At 40.1% G+C, this 23,420-nt stretch overlaps 1 protein-coding gene across 6 annotated transcripts in view; it reads left to right on the top strand.

Annotated features, from left to right (window-relative positions):
- LOC306853893 (glycerophosphodiester phosphodiesterase domain-containing protein 5-like) overlaps positions 1-23,420 on the top strand; it is a 49,864-nt gene that overhangs the window by 5,614 nt on the left and 20,830 nt on the right. For all 6 annotated transcript variants that reach the window (XR_013782780.1, XR_013782781.1, XR_013782782.1 and 3 more), the window contains one exon: positions 11,038-11,212. Coding sequence is in view for 3 of the 6 variants with exons in the window: in XM_079391578.1 (XP_079247704.1) it covers positions 11,096-11,212 (117 nt within the window). In the remaining 3 variants the exon portion in view is untranslated. The remainder of the gene's footprint in view (positions 1-11,037; positions 11,213-23,420) is intronic.

Here is a 23,420-nt window from a genome sequence, read left to right as displayed (position 1 = left end):
TGGCAGCACCTAACGACTGTGTTCAAGGCTACAGTAGCTTGTATAATAGAGCAAAGGAACTATATTTAACTCTAATCTATTACAGTGTCTTCGATCAATCAGAACAAGGTCTTCCTTTTAGATGCTTGTGGCTCAGCATTCTGCTGACTGGGTTTTCCAGTGAAGATGTCCTTTCCTTGGCCTGCAAAAACTTGTTTGCTTGATCGCTCCACCCAAGAGGACAGAGCTCTCGGTTAGTGAAAAATGAATAAGGAAATTCATCGGACATTTGACCCAGTTCGTACGCTCACTGATCATGAGTGGTTTATCATTATTATGATGGCTGTCATGGCATGGCAGTCTATTAGTCATTTAGTAGTAGAAAATTAAGGACTTGTTTATTTGTTTTTGATTGCCATGTGTCCCTAAACCAGCCTTTTAATTAATTTACAAGACAGAGACTTTTATTATTTTTTTTATTTAATAAAAAAAATTAATTAGCCTTTTTTCCACTTTCAAAGTCTGTTCCCGTTTAAGCTCTTATATTAGCAACAAGTGGGAATGGCATGCAATGAAAGAGGTACAGTCAGTCATTATTGCAAAATAAACCATGACAGGGTGATCAGAACCCTGAAGAAAAGAGGAAATCTCTTTTTTATTTTTTTTTATTTATTTTTTTTATCTTATTTTTGCTTCATTACAACAATCCGTCAGCTTAGCAACTAAAAACAAATTGAATTTGTGGACTGATATGCGAAAGTAGTATGTTGTCAAATGACAATGGTGCAGTTTACAATTTAACGGTAATTATAAAAATTATTTGACGCTCTGTGCTGAGTTTGACCAATTGGAATAAAGTATTCACAAAACCTGTGTAATTTACAGTTTACAAATTTACAAAAATCCCATTATTGTGCAAAGCTAAACAATAAATAATGCAGTTAATTTTGACCTACACTAACATTTTGCATAATAAATTAGAATGTGACAATTAAAGCATTTGATTCGAAAAGTGCCATAGTTTGATTCATGCATGTATTTAACGGTCCTTACGAATGATGTTGGACCTGGCCACATGACATTATTACTTACGGTAAGAGAGGTCCATTTTTCTCTGTGTAAATTGAAGTCTCTCAGGGACGCGTTCACTTAGACTGGGCCTTCTAAACCAAATGAGTTTATTAACATCTTAAATTGTCTGACATGATTTTATTTTCTTGTAGTACAGTATGTGAAATTAAATATGTCAGATATTTCGAAGTGGTATCTATTGAATAAAAGAAATTTGTCTTTGAGAAAAAAAAAAAAAAAAGAGAGGTCCATTGTTTTCTTGACAGTATGAAGAATTGTGGCCTCTCCTCTCTCTCCATACAATTAGATTTTTGCTCTGTGCCAGTGTAGATTGCGATCCCCATGCATTCTCATTTCATATGACATGAGGGAATGACTTTTAAAAAAACGACTTGGGCGTTTATGTCATTTGTGTCACTTATTGGCCCAGAGCTTAACAAGCAACATATTCTGCTGTCTCACAAACATTTTCCATTGCAATATGTGTCTTGAGCTGCCTTAAAGTTTGAAAGCACTGCACTGCAAATGTCTGCATTTTGGACCCTCTGAATTAACGGATTTCCACATCAGCATTTTGTCATTCTCATTAGCATTCTGAGTGAAGTCGACATCTTTTTTCATTCTAGAATCCTTGGGTGAAATAGATCGATGTCTGAAATCAATCAAACATGGAGCTTTTGTCAAAGCTCTGTCACCAAGAGTAAGCATAATTGCACTTGAGCTGTTTTTCCTCTTGCGGTCAGTGTAACTTTGTCAGATCTATTTTTGACATTAGGTACTTCTCAGTGTTTTGATTACTGATCAACCAATACATATTTTTAATGTCTGATGGCAATACTGACATATAGAAAGTAGAGTAAAAACAGAAAATGTAAGGTCAGTATATCCTGGTCAAAATATCAGTCTTTCACTAGTTGTAATATATTTTTACCCATGCTGGGTGCTAGATATGCTGGTTGTTTAATTGTTTTGTGGTTTAAAATTATTTAACTGTTTACACAGGTTAAATGTCCTGCAAATGTCCTTTAATTTGTCTCTCTCTTTCTTTTTTGATTTCCTGAAGTTGTCTTAGTCATGGCCATTGCCAGCTATGAGGTCACCAAGGTCCGGACCTCTGTAAATTTTTCATGTTCAAAAATAAAATTTGTTTTCTGAATGACTAATTTGTTGTTTATATGAGTGTCTGCATGTATAAATCAGTTTAGACCGTTTGCAAGAATGTTTTGTGTCTGTGGTCTGGAATGAAAATAATTGCTGGTAGAGTGAACGAGGCTTGAGAGACTTGAGTTTAAGTGAGGGAGATCGCAGCCAGATCCAGCTATTATAAGCATCTTGTCCTTTCCACGTAATTTGACACTTTAGAAAGTTAATAAAGTGGGAAGTTGCAGTTTAGGGTTAGCAATATCTTTATCTTATCTTATTTACAAAAGATTTGAACTAATTTCAGTTTATTTCTATAGGGGTTTTTACAACACAATTCTTAAAGGGTTACTTCACCCCAAAATGAAGATTTTGTCATTAATCACTTACCCCCATGTTGTTCCAAACCCGAGAATACTTTTTTGTATGCAAAGAAAATAAAACAATTCGTCTCATCTGAGTCACCGTAGCGCCATTTTGGAGAATATCCGCTGAACGCAAATAGCGTATGCTGTTCTGTGTCAGCCGCGCCACAAGGATACGCTGTTTTCGTTCAAATCAAAGCGAATAAAGTCCATCCATCCATCCATCCATCTTCTTCCGCTTATCCGGGGCCGGGTCGCGGGGGCAGCAGTCTAAGCAGAGATGCCCAGACTTCCCTCTCCCTAGACACTTCCTCCAGCTCTTCAGGGGGGACACCGAGGCGTTCCCAGGCCAGCCGGGAGACATAGTCTCTCCAGCGTGTCCTAGGTCTTCCCCGGGGTCTCCTCCCAGTGGGACGCGCCCGGAACACCTTCCCAGGAAGGCGTCCAGGAGGCATCCGGAACAGATGCCCGAGCCACCTCAGCTGACCCCTCTCAATGTGAAGGAGCAGCGGCTCTACTCTGAGCTCCTCCCGAGTGACCGAGCTTCTCACCCTATCTCTAAGGGATCGCCCAGCCACCCTGCGGAGAAAGCTCATTTCAGCCGCCTGTATCCGGGATCTTGTCCTTTCGGTCATGACCCAAAGCTCATGACCATAGGTGAGAGTAGGAACGTAGATTGACCGGTAAATCGAGAGCTTCGCCTTGCGGCTCAGCTCTTTCTTCACCACGACAGACCGGTACATCGACCGCATTACTGCAGAAGATGCACCGATCCGTCTGTCAATCTCCCGTTCCATCCTTCCCTCACTCGTGAACAAAACCCCAAGATACTTAAACTCCTCCACTTGAGGCAGGAACTCTCCACCAACCTGAAGTGGGCAAACCACCCTTTTCCGACTGAGGACCATGGCCTCGGATTTGGAGGTGCTGATTCTCATCCCAGCCACTTCACACTCGGCTGCAAACCGTCCCAATGCCTGCTGAAGGTCCTGGCTTGATGAAGCCAACACGACAACGTCATCTGCAAAAAGCAGAGATGAAATCGTGTGGTCACCAAACCTGACACCCTCCGGCCCCTGGCTGCGCCTAGAAATTCTGTCCATAAAACTCATGAACAGAACCGGCGACAAAGGGCAGCCCTGCCGGAGTCCAACATGCACCGGGAACAAGTCTGACTTACTGCCGGCAATGCGAACCAAGCTCCTGCTTCGGTCATACAGGGACCGGACAGCCCTTAGTAAAGGACCCCGGACCCCATACTCCCGGAGCACCCTCCACAGGCCGCCGCGAGGGACACAGTCGAATGCCTTCTCCAAATCCACAAAACACATGTGGACTGGTTGGGCAAACTCCCATGAACCCTCCAGCACCCTGTAGAGGGTATAGAGCTGGTCCAGTGTTCCACGGCCCGGACGAAAACCACACTGTTCCTCCTGAATCCGAGGTTCTACTATCGGCCGTATTCTCCTCTCCAGTACCCTGGCATAGACTTTCCCAGGGAGGCTGAGAAGTGTGATCCCCCTGTAGTTGGAACACACCCTCCGGTCCCCCTTCTTAAAAAGAGGGACCACCACCCCGGTCTGCCACCCCAGAGGCACTGTCCCCGACTGCCACGCGATGCTGCAGAGGCGTGTCAGCCAAGACAGCCCCACAACATCCAGAGACTTGAGGTACTCAGGGCGGATCTCATCCACCCCCGGTGCCCTGCCACCGAGGAGTTTCTTGACTACCTCGGTGACTTCAGCTTGGGTGATGGACGAGTCCACCTCTGAGCCCCCAGCCTCTGCTTCCTCAATGGAAGACGTGACGGCGGGATTGAGGAGATCCTCGAAGTATTCCTTCCACCGCCCAATGATATCCCCAGTCGAGGTCAGCAGCTCCCCACCTCTACTGTAAACAGCGTTGGTAGGGCACTGCTTCCCTCTCCTGAGGCGCCGGACGGTTTGCCAGAATCTCTTCGAGGCCAGCCGATAGTCCTTCTCCATGGCCTCACCGAACTCCTCCCAGGCCCGAGTTTTTGCCTCCACAACCACCCGGGCTGCAGTTCGCTTGGCCTGTCGGTACCCGTCAGCTGCCTCAGGAGTCCCACAAGCCAGCCAGGCCCGATAGGACTCCTTCTTCAGCTTGACGGCATCCCTTACTTCCGGTGTCCACCACCTGGTTCGGGGATTGCCGCCTCGACAGGCACCGGAGACCTTACGGCCACAGCTCCGAGCGGCCGCTTCGACAATGGAGGTGGAGAACATGGTCCACTCGGACTCAATATCTCCAGCCTCCCTCGGGATCCGGTCGAAGCTCCGCCGGAGGTGGGAGTTGAAGATCTCTCTGACAGGAGACTCGGCCAAACGTTCCCAGCAGACCCTCACTGTACGCTTGGGTCTGCCGAGTCTGTCCAGCTTCCTCCCCCGCCATCGGATCCAACTCACCACCAGGTGGTGATCAGTTGACAGCTCCGCCCCTCTCTTTACCCGAGTGTCCAAGACATACGGCCGCAGGTCAGATGAAACGACCACAAAGTCGATCATCGACCTACGGCCTAGGGTGTCCTGGTGCCACGTGCACTGATGGATAAAGTCGATATTTTTATTTTCTTTGCGTACAAAAATTATTCACTTCATAAAGTTCAGATTGAACCACTGATGGCAGATGGACTATTTTGACAATGCCTTTAATAGTTTTCTGGGCCTTGACAGTGTTAATTACTTGGCAGTCAATGGAACAGTCACAAGCCTCCTGGTTTTCATCCACAATATCTTAACTTGTGTTCCGAAGACGAACTAAGCTTTTACGGGTTTGGAATGACATGGGGGTAAGTGATTAATGACAATTTTCATTTTGGGGTGGAGTAACCCTTTAACCCCACCCAAGACCTCGCTAATTTTCAAACCCTGGTTACGGCCATAGCCTTAGTATGTGTTTGGAGGCTATACTATATTGGATGAATTCCAAGCTCTTCCAGGAAGGTTTTTACACTAGTCATTGAGAAGTAGGGTTGTTATAAAACTTGAAGTAGAATAAAACTTTTTGAAAGGTAGAAGTAGCATGCGCTGCACAACCACAGAAGTTTTTCATTGTACAAAAAGAGCTAATGCATCCTTTTTGGTTTGCTTAATAGGCAAAAAGTTTCTCCAATAAAATTCTAAGAAACAGCAACCACCACCCCAAATATTATTTCACCACCAACCGCAATAGCTCCTCTGGTCTTCTGCTGCTCAGACTCTGTCTGTGTTTATTTAGGTGTACTGTGGAAGAGGTCAAGTCTGAACTGTTTGTGGTCTTTGTAAATTCCAGCCTGAAGTGTTTTAAAAAGTGTCTGTCTAATCTGTGAGGTCACATTCACTCCCTCGTTGTAAGGGAGTATTTCTACTCAGGCCTTGTGCAATGTATTTGGCAGTTTTGAGCAAACAGATGGCCACTGGAATATCTTTTAGTAGTTATAGAGAGAGGGGGGGTGGGGGGTGCTGACACAGCATTGGGACGCTTCCATTTAGGAGGGAGTCAGACATAAACAACCTGCTAATATGAGTCAGGCCATGGCAGGGCTTGTTAATCTTCATCATCACCACCCCTCTATGTAGTACATTGTCCATGGTACACCGTCTAGTCACTGTGGTTTAGTATTAATATGAAAACAACATGATTTGGACTGATTAGGTACATGATTTAGACTAGGTAAATGCCAGCTTGGCTGTAAAATTGTTTTTGTTATTGTCATGTTGAATCCTCATGCTAATAAATATTATTTTCTCTGGTAATTAACAGTACAAATGGTGTTGTGGATATTATACAAAATATTTCTTGCATATTATACAAAATATTCTTTAAGGAGCAATTTGTTCCAGTTCAGATTGGTGGAATAAAGATGCTTAAAGGGAATATTTTGCCTGATACAAGTGAAGACGAGCTTAAGAAAGCAATTTGTCTCCTGCTGTGGAAAAATGCAACACCTTTGTCCTGTAAATAGATCAGCTTTGACATCTTACCACTGAATAAAAAAAAATGTCTGCAACCTTTCCCTAAGGCAAAGAGGCAATTTTTATAATTTTCTGCAATTGTCTTCACTTGTCAAGGGCCGATGGTGGTCATTTGTAGCGCATCAGTTTGAGGAGCCCTTGATTGTCTGAGGTTACTTTGAATGTCTCATAGTGCAATGACATCTGAAATGACTCCGGGGGGCTTGTTTAGTTTGTCACCAGTCTGTAACGGTCTAACTCCCTGGTCTTTTGCTCAGTGTGACTGGTAGTTTGACCTTAGTATGTAGTAAACATGTTTAAGATGCTAATAGTAGATTGACTCACAGAGGCCTTTTCAGCCGATAGGTGTGGTCAATTTTAGCATTATTCAACAAAATACACCTAAATGGGAATTTCACATGAGGGCGAAGAATCCCAAGCAGATTTTACAACAGGTCCAAGTTGGTCACACGGATTTGCCACACTGACCAAGAAAAAGCTGCTTGGTTTGAAAGTAACTTCTATATGAGGATCATGCATTGCCACGCTATTGACAATTAACCTTTTTTGCCTACAAAATTTAGTCTAAATTTCACTGTGACCACACTTCGAGACTGTCAATGATACTGAGGAATTATTTTTATTTTTTTTTTGCTATAGGAGGTTCCTTTTTAACTCAACCTTTCCCTTCTACACTAATCTGAGATGCAAACTGCTGAACCGGTTCCCTTTATGGAGGCTGTTTGTCACTGTTTCGTGGCAATAGGAAATGAAGCAGCAGAAAAAGAGAATATTGTTCCTAAACTCTCAACTATGTCAGTGCCCTAGAAATATGGTACAAGAGTCAGCTAGACATGAAACTCCCTCTGTGTCTGAGAGAGTTTCACGTCGATTGACAGAAACTGGCTTTGAACCTCACTGGAAGACATTTCATTTTATGCAGGTGTGAGACTCATTTTCTGAGGGTATATTCTAAGGCCCTGTTTACACTAGTGCATTTTAAACCCTAACTGTTTTAAAACGCATAACCTTTGCTACGGATATGCCTATCGTTTACACTACTCCGGTGTTTTCGAGGTTGAAAATGGAGACTTTTGAAAACGCTGCAGATCCTGTTTTTTTTAGTTTGAAAACTCCGGGGTTGAGTTGCAGTGTAAACGGACCAAAATGGAGACTTTTGAAAACGATGGCGTGGCTGCCCACATTCTCCAATGAAAACGTCGGAGTAGTGTAAACGATCGTGTATCCGTAGCAAAAGTAATGCGTTTTAAAACGAAAACACACTAGTGTAAACAGGGCCTGAAAGTGTTTTTTTTTTTTTTTTCTCAAGTGCTTAACTTTGTTTACCTTTTCCCTTTCAACTGACAATTAAATGAACTGTTGACCCAGCAAAAAGTTGTTATATTTAAAGAGACTGTAGAATTTTCTATTGCTATGTGACTTGACCGTGGTCTTGTGTTATAGCATGTTTTCCTTTTCTGAGAGTTCTGTTGAGACAAGGAACAGCTGACGGCTGCATTTCATTACTAGTTCATAAAAACGATGACTAATCATAATTTTTAACCTCCTGCTTGTGTTTATTTATTGTGCCATTTAATGTTTGGATCTTGATAAAATAAATACATGATGATTTATTCTTCTTCACATAGATATTCCTGGCATGCAAACATTAAAAATGTAAAAAGTTGGTGTAAGAATTAACCCATAATTAAGCCACCTGGGGCCGGTTGCACCAGCTGTACGTAAGTTCCAACTTAGCCTAGTTTTGACGTAAATGGGCACCAAGTTACAACTTACGCACTACTAAATATTTGTTCGTTGCACCAATACACTTAGTTGAAGTGTAACTCTACGTATAAACTAAATATTTACAGAAGCGTCTGGTCAGGAGTAACGGTTGGAATAAAATATCAGACTGAGTGAACTGCATCAATATACTCTTCTTTTACCCGATAACCTTCAATCCTTTAGGCATATATGCTGCTGACATTTACACTCACATAGCCTACATATTAATAGAGAGAACAATATGTGAATAAACGTACTTTGTTTTTATTAGCGCGTCTTCAACACCCCATCAACAGTGCGCCTCTGTGCACTTCGGTCCGTGTTGCGCATGTCAGATGAAATAATAAACAAATGGCATTTGTTATGTTTTTGTTTTTCTTTCAGTATTTATTGATCCTTATTTCAATTAAAGTTTCTGAATGTTATTTACATATAAAATCGCTTACATATAGACTAATGTTATTAATGAATCGTTTTTAATGGAAACTTGTTTTTACCGTTAGTATACGTGAGGCAAAAGAAGTTAGAATGAAGGATAAATTAAAATTCATAGCATTTAATCAGGTTCTGCTCGCGTATTTGAAGGTTTCTATTGGATGATTTGGGGTAAATGTCATATTATGCAACTACGCATTACTTCACGGAGAGCTTACGAACTACTAGCTACGTCCTGCCTTACGAGCAACTGGTGCAACCAAATAATGTATAGATTTAGTTACAAACTAGCTAGTAGTTACTAAGCCTCTAGTGTGGACTTAATGTTCTAATTTAAATTAGAACTTACGAATGGCTGGTGCAACTCTACCCTGGTCTATAGATTACCGTTCCCCTCCTAGATCTGCCACACGCACAGCAGTAAATACAGAAGATGCTTAATTATTCAGCAGTTCTCCAAAATGGATTATCTTCTCTCAATGGGAGTGCAGGAATAATTGCTTTCTTTGCAATTAAAAAACACTGACAGCTAATTTACAGAAACACAAGTTCATTGAAACTCATTTTGGGTATGTAAGAAGTCATTTATGTCTTATAACACACCCTTGAAAAAGCATATTTCAGTCTGGCTTGTAAAAGCTGAGCTAAAAAGGTTTTCACATTGAAGTCCAACAACATGGATTGATTTAGCTGATTCTAGTACAACATTGCAGCCTTCGCAAGTTCATCACTGTTGAAATTAGGTGATGTTACCCGTCATGTTGCCTGCTATGTTCAGCTAATCTATAGAAGAGTTTATCCTAATATTTTTAATGAGCCTTTGGTTTATTTTTGACGTGGGCATTCACATGAGACCTTGGTGACGTAAACTAACTCCCGTTGCTCTGTTGGGTCCTCTAAATGCCGGATACGCCTCCCACCAGCGTAATGCACATGAAAGACTGCTGGTGGTCCATATTCTGTCCCTGATGTTCCTGATTGCTGTTTGGGTGCACTCTGCAATGATTCATTTAGAAGATAAGCAAAGGAGGTATTCAGAGATATGATGTGCCATGCTTATAAATACAGGAGCCCTCATGAGAGGCAGACTGGAGATTAATTTGGATAATTTTCGTGTGTATTTTGTCAACACGACTTGTTTTCTTGAAATTTATTTCTCTATAGATCAACCTGTCATATTTTTGCAAGTTTTCATTTAACATCAAGGCTGTATTTATTTGATTAAAAATACTGTAAAAACAGTAATAATGTGAAATATTATTACACAATAACTGTTTTTTATTTTAGTAAATTTTGAAATGTCTTTTATTCCTGTGATGCAAAGCTGTATTTTCTGCCATTACACTGCAGTTTTCAGTATCACATGATCTTTCAGAAATCATGCTAATATACTGATTTGCTAAACATTTCTTATCAATGTTGAAAATGGGATTCTTTGATAAATAGAAAAGTCTTTACTGTCACTCTTGCTCAGTTTAATGCATTCTAGCTGAATAAAAGTATTAATTTGTTTCTTTTAATATAAATAAATACTGACCCCAAACCTTTTAAACTCTTGTATTTTAAACATCATTTCTTAAACATAACTTTTTAAGCAGATTTGTAGCAGAAATCAACAATGGACATCATTGAAGCACTTTTCTGTCAGCTTTTTTCACAGTGCTTGGATTTGTGCAAATGAAAAGCTGTCTCATTAGATGACAGTGTTTTGGCTGATGCCAGGGCCACCCTGGCTTTCCTGATAAGGGTTCCAGAGGCTTAGTCCCTCACTCACAGAGACTGATAAGCTAGGGAAAATCTCAGAGCTGAGGCTGCAAGAAGGTGAATTTATTCTCTTGGGCAATTCAGCGATGATTACTACAGGCACAGTTTCGATCTGGTGACTGGCACACATGAACGCGAGAACAGTGGAGGGTTCACTACTGTTACGCTGACAGTTTTCAGGTGTTTATGGGATCCACAGACAGAAAGAAGTCTCTTATGTCCATCCAGGCTGCATTTTTTTTTTATCTAAAATGCAGTAAAACCTAATGTTGTGATACATGATTACAATTTAAAATACTGTTTTCTATTTGAATGTTTTTAAAATGTAATATTCCTTTGATGGAAAAGCTTAATTTTTTGCCATTATTCTAGTTTTCGGTATCACACGATCTTTGGAATGGCATTGAGCAGTGACAATGTTGGAAATCGAGGCTTGTTCCTCCACTGCTCCCCTCATAAGATTTATGGATGTGTCAGCCATTTTAAGTGTCACATGGTGCTAATGCTAATATGCTGTTTGCTCTGTGTGTGTCTTTCTACAGGGTCCTTGGTGATCAGTGGGATGATAGTGAGGCGGGTTGGAGTCTGGATTGAAGGAGCATGGTGAAGCACCAACCATTACAGGTCTATGAGAGACAGCTGTGTTTGTCATGCCTAACCGGGATCTACGGATGCCGCTGGAAACGCTACCAGCGGTCACATGATGACACCACCAAAGTGAGTTATCCCGTCGCCAAACCATCTTGCTGTGATGTGAAGTGTTTCGGGACATATTTCCATGAACCTTATTTAAGGCAGGTTCACACTTAAGTAACAACCTATACATATGCAGATTGTTTTGAAAGCATAATACACTCTTAAAAGAACCTTTAACATTCATGGACCATTTCTATTGCGCAAAAGGTTCTTTACAATTGAAGGTTCCTCAAATTATTAAAATATTATTCCCATTAAGGAAAAAAAAAAGGTTCTTTAAGAACTGCACACAGAATGGTTCTTCTATTGCATTGTTACTAAAACCCCTTTTTGGAAGCTTTATTTTTAAAAGTGTAGGTCAACTAGGATTGGAAATTAATCAGGTCACATGTTGAGTCATAGTTTCCAAGAAAACTATTTTGAGAAGATCAAAGTTTCGATTAGTCAAGGTTCACGGTTCAGTATGGGGTCAGAAATTCATTAACTGATCGCAAACTCTGTTTCCTTGTGGTGTTTATTTGTCACTCAGATCAATGTGACACAGCTATCATTGTCTTTGTTTTGTGCATAGACATGGATGATTTAGTGTCAACATGAGAACACAAGCTTAAGAAACTTAAAGATCTTATCACATTGCCAGCCATTTAAAAATGTTCTTAGTGTATTTTGAATCAACATTTGCACTGTAAACATATTGAATTACCAGACCTTATTCAGTTATAACACATTAAAGTGAGATGGAAGCAATTCATTACTGATTTTACTATATTTAATGATGTTCTAGAAATTGAGTCCTTTTGTTTAAGGGTCTTTTGATTTGGGTTTGCTCACATCTGCTTCAATAGAGTCAAGTATAAGTAAGTAACGATCAGTCTTTTAAGCATAAAAGTACTTTTTGTCTAAGATACTGCTTCCCTGCATTTAATTAAAGGACATGCGCTGAGCATCAGTGGAATTGTGACGTTATTTATGTGTGTTGAAAGAGCCGTCTCCAGACTGCCAACAAATGGTATTATCCTCATTGCCTAATGCAGTGAGCGAGGCCAAGAGTCCACGAGGAGGATGTTCTGCTTTAGTAAAAGACTTTAATCAAAGCATTGCAGGTCTGTATAATTTATGTTAGTGGAATATGTAGCTAGAATAGCAGCTGTGAATTTGTGTGTGTCATGGGAATGTGTGCCCTTTCATTTGCCACTGTAAGTGTAACGTGTAACGCTTTTCCTTTACCATGGTCTCTCCAAATAGTTGCAGTGGCTCATCAACACACAAGTGTTAATGGAAAACCTATAGGCCTGTCTTTTCATTCAGTGTTTTTTTTTTTTAATCATGCTAATCAAATATCCCTGAATGGTTTATTTATTAATGTTTGCTTTCCTTCAGAGGGAGTTTTGCCTTAGAGCATTACTGTTTTCAGATGTGCACTCTGACAAGCAATTGTGTCCCAACTGTCTTCTCCCAAAGGGACCTTTACAGAGAATCAGGCTGTAAGATGAGACGCAAGCGAAAGGAGAAGACTTTGCGTTGAAAATCAGTGACAGATTTTGACCGTGTTCATGTTGCTGAGAAGGGCTGGAGAGATGGTTGTCAGAGAAACCAAGATTGTGGAGTCAAAACAATGCCGCATATATTTGCAAGAGAATTTAAGTATTGCAAACAGAAAGAAGAAAGAAGAAAATGAATTATTGCAAGAAAATAAGTTTTGCAAACAAAAATAAAGAATTGCAAAAGAAAATGAAGTATTGTGAGAAAAAAAGTTTTGTAAATAAAAATATTGTAAAATATAAATAAAACGGAGCAAAAGCAATGATTTTGCAATACATATTTTCCATGGCCATATCTACTAATTTATTTGTAACGCTGCTTTTATTTTGCGTTTCAGTCAAGTTTGAGCTTACGATACTCTTTTCCCCTTTGCGCTTCACATTTCTGCGCGTCTCACTTTGTGGCACCGTTTTAACGTGGGGGTGGAGTCAAGGGACGGGGCGTGTATAACAGGCCTGGGCACGCCTCCCTGGAAGTGACGTCATCAGGCCCGAGACGCAGATCACAACTGATCCAGGCACTGTCGTTTGAGCAGAGGCATGCGGGTGGATCGTTTCTTTTATTCACTAGCTTTAAAACAAGGTATCGCAAGCTCAAACTTGACTGAAACGCAAAATAAAAGCAGCGTTGCAAAAAAATTTGTAGATATGGCCATGGAAAATATGCATTGCAAAATCATTGCTGTTGCTCCGTTTCATTTATATTTTGCAATTCTTTATTTTTGTTTGCAAAAAGCCCATTATTTTTTCTCTATACTTTCATTTTAGTTTGCAAAACTTCAATTCTCTTGCAAATATATGCGGCGTTGTTTTGACTCCATACAAGATAAAGTTGGAGGATAATGTTGATAATGAAAGGAGGATCGTCACACAACACCAGGGAAACTACATCAATTACTAAAGAATTTGTCTGGGAGTAAGTTTGATAATCATTTGCAAACTTCATTTTAAAGTATGTCCTTGTTATTGGTGCTTACTCATAATACTGACATTAAATCATGCAGGAACTATTCCAGTGGATCTGAGGTTATTTTAAAATTTTTTTCCTTTGCTAGGCAGACAATAAAATGGGTGAAAGAATCCATGAACTATAACATTAACTATATTTTACTTAAAAAAACAAAAAAAAACAATTATAATAATTTAAATCGCATGCATTTTTTAAAAATTGAAATTAATATAATTTTAAAGTGTTTTTGATATATTTAAAATGTATATTATAGATGAGATAAAATGTGTGAATTATTTATATAAAATATATAATTGTAAAGAAATGTGTGTATGTGTATATACTGTATATTACACACAAACACTTAATTTTATATAATTTGTAGTATAATTAATAATTTTATATATATATATACACACACACACACACACATAGTTTGAACATGGTAATATGATAATACTGTGATTTTTGTGTATTTCTTTACAATTTTTTTGACATACTATGGTATTCCATGGTATTCAAGTGCCTTATAGTGAATACCATGATAATTGCATGTGAAAATCATCCCTTTCTGTGTTATCAAAATTCTGTAGTATTTCCATTCGAATCCATTGGCGTTCCATGCTCAGGGTAGGTGTATGAGCCGTTTTTGGATTCAGAACATAGTGGGAGTCAACTAGATGGAAATATGCATCACATCTACAATCAGAGTGCAGTTGGATCAATGCCTACTATAATATAATGAGCCATATCAGATAAGATGTATATTTCCATTTTAATTTCACAAAAGAAGACTACGCCATTGCCCTGGTTTCCTGTTGTTCTCTGGCTCTCAGCTGCTTGTACTGTGCTGTCAGCGATTTCGGCTCAGTCTTGACTGTCCGCAGCGGGAGGCCTGACCCTGTCCACAGAAACAGCCAGTTCAGCTGTCTGTGATAGAGAGAGAGAGAGATACCAAGACCAGAATGCACTGTGGTGTCAATTCTCAATGAATACAGCTAATGTAGTTTCCTGTCACTTTTAAGTGAAACAGGATATGCTGTCTTTACTTATACATAAAAACTTGAACGTAGTCCCATCCTGCCACAGTTGATAGTTTTATTGTCCAGGTCTCGCCCTTATATGACATACTAAACTCTGAGCTGAGAGACCAGGGATGATGCAAAGCGCATCCATATTTCATGATTCCAGACTCGATCTGTGAAATTATTGGAGCGGAGAGATTCTGTTTGGCATTTCAAACTCAATACAAAGCCTTTGTGCATTAACCCCAGTAGAGCATGGTGTACAGTGGTCTAATATGACTAGTAGTTCTGTTGAATTACTCTATATGAAGCCTGTCTTTGTGTTTTGTAAGAGTGTGTATGTCTGTGTTCGTCTCCTGTTTAAGCTGTAAGTTGTGCTCCACTGAAAAGAGATCCCTCCTCAGTAATAATTGAGAGTTTTTCCATTTACGTATCCCAACACAAAGGGCACGTGAATAGGAGTGTCATTTTCTCCCACAAGCCCCTGTGTGGTCTGTGAAAACCAATATAGCTCACAAAACACAATACCAGCAGCAACCAACATGTAGTGCAATAACTGTGATCCATTATATATCGTGCCGTCCAAAAGATTTTGAAAATGTTTTTTAAAGAGGTCACTGATGCTTATTAAGGCTGCATTTATTTGATACAAAAATGCAGTTAAAACGGTAGTTTTGTTGAAGATAATTTGAAATGACTTTATCACATTCAAAAATGGTTGTGCTGCCTAATATTTTTGATACTTTTTTTTTCTTCACTCTTGCTAAATAAAAGGATTTATTTATTTAAAAAGATGTTGCTGAAAGCTTTCAGGATCTACCCAAACACTTCCACAGTTTCCTTTTCTCAAATGTTTTTCGTCTGAGAGAGGTTGACAGCTCTATCGTGATTGACAGAAAGTTGTAAATCACAATGTGTGGTACACATGCATGCGTCAATGACAGAGCATACAGCTAGTTGTTGACTTTGCTTCCATTCATACAGCACACATCAACTAAAAGCACTCTTAAAATTCGATTGTGAGTCACAGTTTATAGAATGTGGCGGTCAATCTCTTTCATAACAAATTTATCTATAAACACAACCATAGTAAGCCTCCAAACAGGACTGATAGTCATATCCTGCTGCAGTATGAGAATAGCTAGTGTTTGAGTGTTTAGCAAACTTTTCTCAAGTTTGTTTACTTTTGAAAAATAGTCCCAAAAATTTGGAAAGAAAAACTACCTTGATGACGCCCTGAAACAAAAACCCTAAATTTGGAAATATATGACCATTTCTGTTCATGTTTTCTGGCTATGGCATTCAAGCTTTTGGTGCATCCCTAAAAATACCATTTTAAAGGGGCTGTTCAACCCAAAATCTAAATTCTGTCATCAATTACTCACTCTCATGTTGTTCCAACCTGAATTACTTTCTGCTGTGGAACATAAAAGAAGTCCTTTCCTTAAAAAATATATTCTGAGAGATGTCTCTAGGTGGGTCCCAAATCACGTACAGTACTTATGCACTATTCTATGACGTTTTGTAGTATAAATAATGCGAGTAGTATGTTCACATTGAAAATTCTGGATGATGCACCGAAAATATAACCGAAAAAATGAAGCGTGGAATTTTGGACACTTCATGCACTCAACTGTCGCAGCTTTAATTACATTGCGAAAGGAGCGGGGCTATCAAACTCCTATAATTAATGACAAAATAACCTTTGTTGGAGAATAACAGTTAAAACCCAAGGACCAGGTATGATGAACAAAGACCAGGAGTCAGAGATGCGATTAATTAAAGAAAAATTTACTGAAGAAAATAGTTTGCAGTTTCATCAGCAGAAGTCAGCTTCAACACTCGCAATGGAGTTCGTAGGCCGCTCTGCTTTACAATTCAAAAACACCAGCAATTATACCCTAACAGAGGTTGCTAATTGCGTCAATACATAATCAATTCTGATTGGTTCTAAAACCTAGATAAACTTAGACAATTTCCACATATGGACGCAAGCTTGAAGCATATCTTCTGACGACTATTTTAGTGACAAGTGATCAGAGGTCCGACGCAATACGTCTCTCCGAAGACGTATATCTGATACGCTGGACATCAGCAGCGGAACGTTTGTCCTAGACTGTCTGAGCTTCTCCCTGTACAGACAGATACTAACACGCATGCGCAGAGAAACACTAATCTTACTTCAAGGTTGCCTCAGCCTTAAACCTTATCTGGCATGGTTACACACACAATGAGAGCAACTTCTTAGAGAGTAGAAAGGCAGACTAAAGCCATAATCAACTTATTCTCTAACATGCATAAATGTAACTGATTAATAATTATTCAAGAAATATTATAATTAATATTATGAAGGCCATTGTAGATCTGTGATCCACTCCTTCACCTTTTAAAATTCATACACTGTTGAGTACATGGTACATAACGAGGGGTGAGAACCAGAAGGGCGTAAGTGGCATTTTTGGTGAAATGGATATACATATATATCTCAAATGAAAGCTCTTAATGAGCTCTTTCTACTGGAAAAAGTACTGTCATCCATGAGTGTACAATTTTTTTTTTATTTTTATTACGAACAATTGAAATCAGTACACAAAGTCTGATCAAACTATGATAAAATTATTGTTTTGACTCTCCTGTAAAGTTGGTGAAATGTTACTTGCACCTTTCTGGTTCTCACCCCTCTGTATAAGTGCATAGTGTATAGTGCGTCATTTGGGACGCAGTATCTGTGTTTTTAGTATAAGTTAGTGGTCACCAAAATTGCTTGGTTATGAACATTCTTCAAAATATCATCTTTTGTGTTTCATAAATGTTAGAATGTCAAATGGATTTGGAATGATGTAAGTAAATAGTGACAGGTTTTTTAATTTTTGGATGAAATATCTCTCTTTACACCTCGCTGGTAAACAGTTTAAATACATTGTGGTCTTGTAAAAACACTGTTAAAACGTTCTCCTTTTCCAGTCGGTACTGAGGACAGAGTGTCACCACAGACATGATGCGCAATGACAGACAGTGACTCTACCCATGTACCTGCTTACAGCGTGTACAAAACCGCCGCAGACGATTGGAATAAACTCACAGACATGTACATGCATCAGCAACAGACCAGGGCTCTTAAACACTTGCCATCCCTCAGGAATACAGATTATGCCTGTGATTACATTCTGTTCTCTAGACGCTGTATTGCACATAGTAATCTGTTCACTGCAATGTTCTTCATTTACTTGGATTCACATTAGGAGGACATTGCTTTAAGATTCTCCACTCCAGTAGTCCAGTTGCAGTCATTCAGGGCTCATGTTTTCAGCATTCGTAAATGGCTTTGATGAATTTATCTATGGGTGTGTTATCTAGTGCCAGCATTTCCTACAAGGTGACCTACAATGCTTGTTCTTGTCAGATTTAATCTTTCCCTGTCTGTCAACATGCAGATTATTAGGTTATGCTTACATTGGAGAAAAACAAAGAACGATGTTAAAGGTATAGTTAATTCAAAAAGATAAACTCTGTTGTTTTGAACCTCATTGACTTTCACTATGACATTTTTCCAAATAACATTTTCATTCATTTTTATGTTCTTCAGAGGAAAAAGTAATATAGGTTTGAAATGACATGAAGGTGAGTAAATGATGACCGAATTCATCAATTTTCAGATCTGGTTAGTCAGTGCTTTTGAGTAGAGATTTATGTGCATCTGACATTTAGTTCTTTGTCATCCATGTTTAAAAATAAATATTCAATTTTGTGCATATTTGCAAAGGCAGCTTATAAAAGTACTCTTTGTGGCACATTGTTGACCCACAACAATTTTACATAGCAATTAACATCAATGGAACACTTTGAATAGAAATAAATGTGTAATTTCAAGTGGAAATTGGTCAGGTTCACAGCGTTTTCATTTAGACATCCAGCATATCTGGCTGTAACCCTCAGGCAGACATTGTCGAGCTGTAGTGAACTACTTTCAGGACCAAAAATACCCTTATGCAAATACCAACACTATAGTGAGAATGTACTGTACATCACACCTCTTCCACTATACAACTGGTCTATTCAGTAGAAATGATCCAATCCAAAAAGCTTTAAGCACTAGTAGTGTTAAATTGAATCCATGTGGGTTAGTAAAGGTAATTTTTGCATAGTCCTTTATATACAGCCACATTTTAATTCCACATGACCTGAATTTTACCTCAAGTGACATTTTATTTTCAGTTGTGTAGTCACATATCGAAAGGTACTACTGTACACCAGTATAATAATCGCTCTATGAATAAAACATCTTTTCTTTGAAAAGTTCCTTTAATGGGTTACGTGACATCTGTTCCAGACCAGATCAGAACCTGATTTTGCACCTCGCTTAAGGATGGGATTTAGGTCGTTGTTCAGCTACTCCCCTACCTTTTCCACTTCCATTTTTCAATCCGCTCACTTCCACCCACTGCTTCTCCTTCACTGTCTCACATCAGGAAGCCGGCCTCCCCGTGTTCTTTGCCCTTTGCCTCTGTGGAATAGATATTTAGCAGTCAGTGGGATTTTGAACTACAGTTGGTGCCTCAAGGGAGCAGATGTGCACGCAAAATACTTACAGTATGAATAAATTATATGATTCCGGGGCGTCAAAGTCAAGGCACTCCAAGGAAAAGCTGCTGTCTTGTTTTTGGGCAGTGGTTCAGCTTGGCTTGGTTGTTTGCTCAGGAAATGCTAAAAAATCTGTTGGCTAATTTTCATAATTGCAGCCAGTGCTTGGCAGATCTTAGTCTGAGATATTGTTATCATACCCATATTTCAGCAGCAGATAAGCCTATTTAACTTAATGAAGGTAATTGAAGGCAGCCACTGTAACCATGCCATTTCACCCCACCTTAACCAATTAGCGGGAGTCTTTACAGCATTAAAACGTACTCGGTTACTAACGTAACCTCGGTTCCCTTAGATACGGGAACGAGTACTGCGTCACTAGACGCTATGGGGAAAAACTCCTTTTTCTCCGAGGACTGAAGACTTTTTCAATCACGCAGTGTGACTGCACGGCCATTGGTTCGCGCAGTAATAAAAAACGAACCAATGGCTCGTCAGTGGTACTGCAATGGCTCGACAGTGGTACATGCTGTCATCTAATAGCTCCTCCTCAAAAGCACCGAACGAGATCACGTCACTCACGCCAACCGAGGGACGCTGATCCGCGTGCTCAAAGAGGACGGGAGAATCCACTCTGCATAGCGGGGGCGAGGCACGCGGGGTCTGAGCCGGCGTGAGCTCGCTCGCCGCTGAGCGCTTAAGCCCTTTACCCCGCCGTTTTTTCCCACCAGGTCCCTGGGAGGAAGAAAACGGGAGAGCGCGAGGGGCGGAATCGCTCTCTGAAAAGAAAACGATCCGAGCGCGCAGAGTCACGAGACTCATGTTCATGCAGTATGAACATTCCATCTCGCTCAGAGCGGCCTCTGCGTGGGATTTACCCAAGCAGGAAACACACTCTGAGTGGCCGTCGGCATCGTGCAGCGAAAGCTTGCACGAGACGCACTGACGGCGCGGCATTTGCAACAACGCCGCTTGCTCTTTTAGAAGAAATTTGCTCTTCTTGAAGGCTCGCCGGATGGCAGCAGGGGACGAGCTGACGTCCGCTCTGATCGCTGAAGCAGCTCGGCGAAGCGGGCTGGATCAGCGGGGAGCGGGGAAAAAAGGCAGCCTTCCAATCCGCAGCGATGCGTGTCAACGGCGAGCGTCTGGAGTCCTGGTTCAGCGAAGAGGTCGTTGCTGAAGGAGAATTGATCTGTTTTCCTATGGCGACGCGCCCACTTATATAGCCAGATGACCCCGCCCCTTCTGGCGGGCTCTGGCGGGCTTTGCCGCCATAGGCTCATGCAGTACCACTGACGAGCCATTGGTTCGTTTTTTATTACTGCGCGAACCAATGGCCGTGCAGTCACACTGCGTGATTGGAAAAAGTCTTCAGTCCTCTGAGAAAAAGGAGTTTTTCCCCATAGCGTCTAGCGACGCAGTACGAGTGTAGTATCGACAGGGAACAAATGTGCCATGCAGAGCTTTGCCGGGATCGTGTTAAAGAGAATTGTTACTTTGATTTTCTTCATAGAAGTGTTTCTGTGATAACTCTGTGATTGTTACAACGTGAAACGCTGTCATAGACACACAATACAAATTCAACTCTCCCCTCAGGAAAATGTGAGTTTACTTTGGTACTAAGTGGTGGAGTCGTGCTGTCATCTCAGATCAGTGGGAGGGGATGAAACGAGGCTTTTGAAAGTAAGCTTTTTGAGGCTTAATGATGAGATAATATTCTTGTTTAGAGAAGACACAATTTGCCGCCCAGCTCTACTCTGAATCCCTCTTGTTAAGATTTATGCTGCTTGTTGCTCATTGGCCCTGATGATGTCATGGCAATCTGTTCAGCTGTTATAACCACATGAGTGCCAAAAACAGCCGTGTTTATCAATTAATGTGCTGAACTATTGTCATCTCGTTAAGGTTGTGTGTTCAAGGTTATGAAGGATAAGTCATGCCATAAACAATTGAAATATTGGACATCCCTGAAAAAATGTAAAAAAACCCTGAAGACTTGCATTGGACAAGGGACCTGAGCCATATCATAACTCGGGGCACTATACTGTCAAAAAGCACCGTCTTTCGGATGAGACGTTAAACCGAGGTCCTGACTCTCTGTGGTCATTAAAAAATCCCAGGATGTCTTCCGAAAAGAGTAGAGGTGTGACCTCGGCATCCTGGCCAAATTTCCCATTGGTCTCTGACCATCATGGCCTCCTAATCATCCCCTTACACTGATTGGTTTCATCACTTTGTCTCCTCTCCACCAGTAAGCTGGTGTGTGGTGGGCGTTCTGGCGCACTATGGCTGCCGTCGCATCATCCGGGTGGATGCTGCACACTGGTGGTGGACGAGGAGACACCACCCCTCACAATGTAGAGCGCTATATAAATGTAATGAATTATTATTATTATTAACTGCTTAGCATCATGCTAAAAGCCAATCAGATAACGGCATAGTAACGCCCTGCAACCACCAACACTCTACGGTTGTGCTAATGTCTTTTGGCAGGTGATGTCAGTGCTGAACATTTCTGATTCTGTTGTTCTCAGTCTGGTGCCATTTTTAAAGTAGTTGGAAAAATCATTTGGAAAAACAATACTGCAATTGACATTCGACCTGTTTTATGGTGTTATATTGCTTTTGCGCCTTCAGACAGTCTGTGATGCTGGTGGGAGATCTCAGGTTTAGCAGCATTTATTTGCGTGTATTATTTTTCTACTCAGAATTACCCATAATCCTCTTTACACATCTATATTTAGGCGTTTTTGGATGATGGGGCTTAGGAATTAATACATGCTTTCTAACTGCTTTTTGTAAGCCAAGCAGATAATTAATTTCTGAACGAAACCATTTTTATTGACCTGCTGTTTTCATTCTTTGTGTAGTGATGAGGAAGAAGATTGTCAGTGTGTCTCCACTGATTTAATTTAATTTATTTATATATAATTTTTTTTTTTAAATAGGAGCTGTCGGCCTTCATGTTCTTTATTGTGCAGTAAGAACTGTCATTTCTTCATGTAACCTTCAATCTTTCTTAACAGAATTGGATTTGATTTAACCACATTGGTCATGGTTTTTATTATTGTGGGTGGTTTATACTTGTAATCTTATGCCCACTTCTAGTCCATTTTCCAAAACGATAAAACCTTATGCAAATCATGTGCAGGAATTAGAGGAAGTTGTCTGCCATATACGGGACTGACACTAAATCCCTAAGGTAGATTAAAGAGGAAAACCATTACGAAAATGACTGATTTTAAAATTATATTAGTCTATTCCGACATTAATTATTCAGAAATAAATGTTTTATTTGTTTTTCATGGTTTATGGAATTGCACACTAGCCATTTCATTAATACACAAAACCTATTTCATTGTGTGTCATAGACAGTGCATTATTAAAAAAATAAATAAAAAAAAGAAACTCGATCTTAAAGAAAATATTCTTGAATACTTGACTTTCTGGGTGTGAGAAATGCTAATAGAGAGCCAGATTTATTCACTGGAAGATTTGAGCTGGAGCACAAATAGCATTGTGGCTGTATGTACTAGGGATACATGTTAGCCTACAAAAGTACAGTACCAAATTTGATGAAATTTTACTCACCTTCATGCCATCCAAGGACCGATTTGGAGAAATTTATCATTACATCACTTACTCACGAATGGATCCTTTGCAGTCAATGGGTGCCGTCAGAATGACAGTCCAAACAGCTGATAAAAACGTCACAATAATCCACAAGTAATCAACACGGCTCCAGTCCATCTTTTAATGGCTTGTGAATTACTTGTGAAAGTGATGTATTACTACATTTCTAAAAGTCTGTTTTCATGAAGTAACAAACTCCTCTACTTCTTGGATGGCACGAGGGTGAGTAAATTATAGAACATTTTCATTTTTGGGTGAACATTTCCTTTATTGCAGATATGAAGTAAATGTAGTGTTTGTATTTCCTGTACATTTTGATGCTTCTCTTGGTTGACTTAGTTGAGAAAGTGAGAGCTGAATGCAGGCAACAGAAAGGCCCTTTCATTCACCTGCATAGAGCAGAACTAATGTTTCCCTAATGAATCTGTGATGAAGGCAGATCTCACTATTGAAGCTGCTCTATTCATATTAACTGACTTTAATGTGATATGCAGTCATGA

Source organism: Barbus barbus (genome assembly GCF_936440315.1).
Source record: "Barbus barbus genome assembly, chromosome: 34".
Taxonomy (NCBI): domain Eukaryota; kingdom Metazoa; phylum Chordata; class Actinopteri; order Cypriniformes; family Cyprinidae; genus Barbus; species Barbus barbus.
Note: the sequence above shows the minus strand (reverse complement) of the source record. Positions and strands in the feature narration are given on the sequence as shown.